This window comes from Cebus imitator, unplaced genomic scaffold, assembly GCF_001604975.1.
Source record: "Cebus imitator isolate Cc_AM_T3 unplaced genomic scaffold, Cebus_imitator-1.0 Scaffold53, whole genome shotgun sequence".
Taxonomy (NCBI): Eukaryota; Metazoa; Chordata; class Mammalia; order Primates; family Cebidae; genus Cebus; species Cebus imitator.
Window position 1 is genome coordinate 3,585,202 of NW_016107368.1, and position 6,440 is coordinate 3,591,641.

Genomic DNA, 6,440 nt, shown 5'->3' on the forward strand with positions numbered 1-6,440 from the left:
TCCTCCACCTCAGCGTCCTGAGTAGCTGGGACCACAGGTGCGCACCACCACTCCTGGCTAAATCTTTTGTTTTTTGTAGAGACAGGTTCTCTCTATGTGCCCAGGCTGGTCTCAAGCTTCTGGCCTCAAGCAATTTTCCCATCTTAGCCTCCCAAAGTGCTGGGATTAGAGGCATGAGCTACCACACCTGGCCTAGAATTTTCAAGTGGTGAGTCCTGATGAGCCAGCCTGTGGTCCTGAAGATTTCCTGACATGAAGGTTCTGAACTTGCACCGTGTTTGAACGTCATATGCCACGTCCGAAATTGCTCCATATGTTGCTCTCTCGGGGCTGCCACTTTTACATGATGTTTGGGTATCCATGAACTCAGACAAGACGTTTAAATGGACAGCATCCCATGCGTGACTTCTCTCTTTCTCACAGACGAACGGCTTACACCTACAACCCCGAGCCTCAGATGTACGCCCCCAGCAGCGCGGCTTCTTACTTCGAGACGTCGGGCGGTGCCCAGGTGACCGTGGCAGCCTCGTCCCCGCCAGCAGTCCCCTCCCACAGCATGGTGGGCATCACCATGGATGTCGGGGGGAGCCCCATCGTCTCCAGCACAGGAGCCTATCTCATCCACGGGGGGATGGACAGCACCAGACACTCCCTGGCCCACACCTCCCGGTCATCTCCAGCCACGGTATGTAGGAGGCTCTCGGGGCCAGCAGGGTAGGCCATGACTATTCTCGCAGCAGCGGCGGCAGGGACGGTGAGTAAGAGGCAGCCGGAGGCCCGGAGAGGGCTGTCGTCTGCTGTGGGCCCAGGCGGCCCCTTAATGGAGTCAGGCCAGCCTCAGAGGGACCACCCAATCCTAGGCTGGCCCGCAGAGCTGTTTGAACTTCGGTTCGCCATGGGTATAAAGAGGAGGACAAGCCATGCGTCATGGGCTGTTGTGAAAAGGGAATGCATCAGGCATCTCTCCACTGGTCGATGCTGCAGCTGCCTTTGCTGTTGTCATTATTGTTATCGTTGTTAATATCAACCTCTTAGTGGCGTTGATCAGTCCCTCCACGAGACACCTGGACTGATGGAGCGGGGACATTTCCCCGCAGCCCCTGCCGAGTTCTCACTGCCATGCTCATGTGCAAAATAACTACTTAACCGCTCTTCCGAAGTCTCCACGTTTCAGACTCGATTTTCCATGTTTACTTTTATTTTCCTTCTTAAATTAACTCAAAGTAAAATTGACTTTTTGGTGTCCAGCCTTATGAGTTTTGACATAAGTAGATTTGTATACAATCAGGACGCCGCAGAGCTGCAATGCCCTGAAAAGCCCTTCGTGGTGTTTCTTGATGGTCACAACCTCCCCGCATCCCCACCCACTGATCTGTTCCCTGTTGCTGTAGTTTCATCTTTACCAGCACGTTGTATAAATGGAATCATGCAGATTGTGACCTTCTGAGACTGGTTTCTTTTACTCATTCTGGTGCCTTCGAGATTCTGTCAAGTTGTTGCATGAATCCGAGTTGCTTTTTTTTGTTACCGAGTAATATTCTATTATACTGCAATGTGCTTATTCATTCACTAGTTAAGGGCCATTTGGATGGTTTCCAATTTGGGGCAATTATGAATAAAGAAGCTCTACGTATTCATGTGCAAGCTTTTGTAAGGACATATGTTTCCCCTTCTTTTGGATATATACCTACAAGTGGAATTGCTGCTGGCTCATACAGAAAGTACATGTTTAACTTTAGCAGAAACCACCAGTGTTGCCAAGTGGTTGTACCGTTTTGCATTCCCACCAGCAACATACAGGAGTTCCTGTTGCTCCACTCTGTCAGCATTTGATGTTGCTGGTGTTCTTGGTTTTGGCCATTGTGATAGATGTGTGTTGGTACCTCACCGTGGTCACAACTCGCATTTTCTTTATAGTTAATAATGGGAAAAAGCTTTTCATGTGAGTATGTCCCTTTGGTAGATGCTCTGGTGAGGTGTCAGTTCAAGCTATTTGCTGCTTTTTTAACTAGGTTGGATGTTTTCTTATAGTTGAGTTTTGAGAATTCTTTATATATTCTGGATACAAGTCTGTTGTCAGATATGTGACTTGCAAATATTTCCTCAGTCTTTAGTGTGTCTTTTCATTCTCTAAAGAGTGTCCTTTGCAGCGAAAAAAAAATTTCTTTTAATTTTTGTCAAATTCAGTTTATCAATTTTTCTTTTTTGGCTCATGCTTTCCATGTCATGTCTAAGAACTCTTTGCTTGGCTGGGCGCGGTGGCTCACGCCTGTAATCCCAGCACTTTGGGAGGCTGAGGCGGGTGGATCACAAGGTCAAGAGATCGAGACCATCCTGGTCAACATGGTGAAACCCCGTCTCTACTAAAACTAAAAAAAAAACATTAGCTGGGCATGGTGGTGCATGCCTGTAGTCCCAGCTACTCAGGAGGCTGAGGCAGAAGAATTGCCTGAACCCAGGAGGCGGAGGTTGCGGTAAGCTGAGATCGTGCCATTGCACTCCAGCCTGGGTAACAAGAGCGAAACTCCGTCTCCAAAAAAAAAAAAAAAAAGAACTCTTTGCCTATTTGCACGTCATGAGGATTTTCTCCTGTTTTCTTTAAAAAGTTTTATAGTTTTACTTTTGTTTTGGGGTTTTTATTTTTGTTTTTTTAAGACAAAGTCTTGCTCTGTCGCCCAGGCTGGAGCGCAGTGGTGCCATCTTGGCTCACTGCAACCTCCACCTCCCGGGTTCAAGTGATTCTCCTGCCTCAGCCTCCCAAGTAGCTGGGATTACAGGCACTGGCCACCACACCCAGCTAATTTTTGTATTTTCGGTAGAGACGGGTTTTCACCATCTTGGCCAGGCTGGTCTCAAACTCCTGACCTCAAGTGATCCACTGCCTCGGCCTCCCAAAGTACTGGAATTACAGGTGTGAGCCACCATTCCTGACCATAGTTTTACATTTTACATTTAGATCTGTTTCCTGTCAATTTAAGTTTGTATAAGATGTAAAGTTTAAGTTGAGGTTTGTTTTTTTGGCATACGAAACAAAATGTTGTTCTAGCCTCATTTGTTAAACAAACACTTTCTCCATTGGGTTGCTTTAACACCTTTGTCAAAAATCAGTTGGCCATATGTGTGTGGGTCTATTCCATTCCATTGGGCTGTCTGCCTATCCCTTTACAAATAGCATAGTCTTAATTACAGTATAGCTTTATAGTAAGTCTTTTTTTTTTTTTTTTGAGGTGGAGTTTTGCTCTTGTTACCCAGGCTGGAGTACAATGACGCGATCTCAGCTCACCGCAACCTCTGCCTCCTGGGTTCAAGCAATTCTCCTGCCTCAGCCTCCCGAGTAGCTGGGACTACAGGTGTGCGTCACCATGCCCAGCTAATTTTTTTGTATTTTTAGTAGAGACAGGGTTTCACCATGTTGACCAGGATGGTCTCGATCTCTTGACCTCATGTTCCACCTGCCTCGGCCTCCCAAACTGCTGGGATTACAAGCGTGAGCCACCACACCTGGCCTTAGTAAGTCTTAAAATTAAATAGAATGGTTCCTTCCACTTTATTCTTCCGTATTGTGTTGGCTATTTATATAAACTTAAAGTTTCTATATAAGTTTAGATCAGTTTATCTATATCTACAAAAAAATCCTACTGAGATTTTGATTAATTTGCACTAAACCAATTTGGGGAGAATTGACATCTTTACTATGTTGAGTCTTCCAATCCATGAACATGGTACATTTTCCCCATTTGTTTAGATCTTCTTTGATTTCTTTTGTCAGCATTTTGTAACTTATCCAAAATTTTTTATATGTTTTGTTAGATTTATACCAAAGTATTTCATGTTTGGAGAGCTACTGTAAATGGCATTGTGGGGTTTTTTTGGCACTGATCTTTACATTTCTGTTTCCAACTGTTCATTTCTTTTTTTTTTTTTTTTTTTTTTTTTTTTTTTTTTTTTTTTTTTTGAGACAGAGTTTCGCTCTTGTTACCCAGGCTGGAGTGCAATGGCACCATCTCAGCTCACCACAACCTCCACCTCCTGGGTTCAGGCAATTCTCCTGCCTCAGCCTCCTGAGTAGCTGGGATTACAGGCACGCGCCACCATGCCCAGCTAATTTTTTGTAGTTTTAGTAGAGACGGGGTTTCACCATGTTGACCAGGATGGTCTCGATCTGTTGACCTCGTGATCCACCCACCTCGGCCTCCCAAAGTGCTGGGATTACAGGCGTGAGCCACCGCGCCCTGCCCAACTGTTCATTTCTAAGGTTTGAAAATGGTTGATTTTTTGGTTTTTGATCTCGTATCCTATAACCTTGCTGAACTCACTTTTTAGTTCCAAGAGCTTCTTGTTGCCTGCAAATATAACTGCTTTCATGCTTTCTTTCCAATATGGACAAAAGAATGTCATTTCTTTTTCTTGCCTTTTTGCACTGGCCGGGACTTGCAGTGAAATGTTGAACAGGAGTGGCAAGAACAGACATCCTTGCCTTTTTCCCAGTCCTTAGGGAAAAGCCTTCAGTCTTTCACTGCTAACTGTGATGTTAGCTGTATGTTTTCCAGAGATGCCCTTTCTCACGTTGAGGTAGTTCCCTTCTTCTAGTTTTCTGGAATTCTCTATCATAAATAGACATTGAATTCTGTCAAATGCTTTTTTACATTTATGTAAGCATGTTTTTTTCTTCATTAGGGTGTTAATATAATGGACTGCATTGATTGACTTTCAATTACAAAATAACTTCTTATTTTGGTATAAGGCTAATCTCCTGAGATAGAAGGTGATGGTCTAGCCTTGTCTTTGTTTTTTTGTTTGTTTGGTTTTGGTTCTGGTGTATTTTGAGGTCACCGTGGTGTCAGAGAGGCCCCATGAATCTTGCTGTTCTCACTCTTCCTATGTCCAGAGGACCCCCAGGCCCTGGCTCTGACAACAGGCATAGTGCCCCATGCCTCCTCCCTCTCTTCTTGGGAGGAGTCACTTGCAGTCTAGAGGCTGTGAAATTATAGGGTGGTGTCTGCTGCTTCTACCCCTAGCTACTTAGTTTTAGCCCCCCAGGCCAGGCAGTTCCAGCAGACCAGACATACTTCTCCCCCATGGGCTGCGCTGGGTGGAGCTAGGTTTCGTTGTTATGGGTCAGAAAGCTTTCCTCACAGGCTACAGTAATTGTCACAAGTGTGGCACATTTGACTTAGCAAACTGTATCAACTTATTAAGATAGACTAGGATTGCAAGTCACAAATTTACTTAGAACCAGTAATGTTCTCTATGGTTTTAGAATTATCTCATTGCAGCAAACATGCTGCTTAGACCCTGGGTCACCACCCTGTAACTGTGGTTTGTTATCTGGGTTGCTTTGGAATAATTGAATTATTAAATCAATTAGAAATCCATGAGCAGGCTGTTTTCTCTCTCTCTCACACACACACATGCACACACGCACGCACACACACATGCACACACGCACACACACACGTACGCACACACGTACACATGCATACATCTTGGACATCATCTTGGACAGGAATCTGATTCCTGGCTTCCAACTGTTCAATTGTTGTTTCCTGGCTTGTTGTTGGCATAAGAACATTCAACAAGGATTCCACAGAAATTCGAGAGACTGTCCAAGAGCCAAGAACAACAACAGCCCTGGGACTGCAACGAAACACAGCTGCTGGGCCCAATTGGTGTCCACCAGTTCATTCATGTCAGAGTGTACTTTCTTGGGACCATAGCTTAGTCCTGAAGACAGAGCACGAAGACTGAAGCTCGTCCCCACCTTTAGCCTTGACAAGTGATTCCAGACTCTTGGTGAACAATCCTCTCGAGTACTTATTTCTGGTTAAAATGTCACCCGTATTATAAATCTTAAAAGTTAATTACCCAAATGGCGAGTTTTTGATGCACATTTTCTGTGGTGCTTTTTTCCGCTATATGGAGCAGAGGTGGTAAAGTGGGAGGTTTGCTCTTTTCCTTTCCGCCCAAGTGGGGCCTTCTTTTTTAACCTTTGGGTTGGGTCCAGGGGACACTGAAGGTCACTCGATGGGGAACAAGAAAGAGACCCCTCTACCCTGGGAGCTGCCCTCAGTGGACCCTTCCTCCCACAAGACCCAGGGGCCACGTGAGACCATGCTGTGAAAACACACAGCCTCTGAGGATCACATGGTAGGCCCTGATGAAGACAAAGGGTCTACCCAGCTTTTGTCTTTTTTAAACTTTTTCCCATACTTTAAATACACTTTTCTCATTTTATTAGTTTAAATCTGACCAATACAGCAGCAGATCAAAAAAGCCTAGTGGATTTTAATTGCAGCTGAAGTTAAAATATCCTGCTGTATTTTATTAGTTTAACATGCTAAACATTCTGCCTTTGACAGCTTTCTTTTTGCCCAAGAAGGGTGTTTATGATACACGATATATAATGCCCTTAAAAGAAAAGCTTTCTTTTTTTTTTTTTT

General features: G+C 44.6%; 1 protein-coding gene across 6 annotated transcripts in view; it reads left to right on the plus strand.

The window, feature by feature from the left end:
- Positions 1-6,440, plus strand: part of RFX2 (regulatory factor X2) — a 117,183-nt gene that overhangs the window by 71,412 nt on the left and 39,331 nt on the right. For all 6 annotated transcript variants that reach the window (XM_017528328.1, XM_017528332.2, XM_037738393.1 and 3 more), the window contains one exon: positions 424-685. In XM_017528328.1, coding sequence (XP_017383817.1) covers positions 424-685 — 262 coding nt within the window. The remainder of the gene's footprint in view (positions 1-423; positions 686-6,440) is intronic.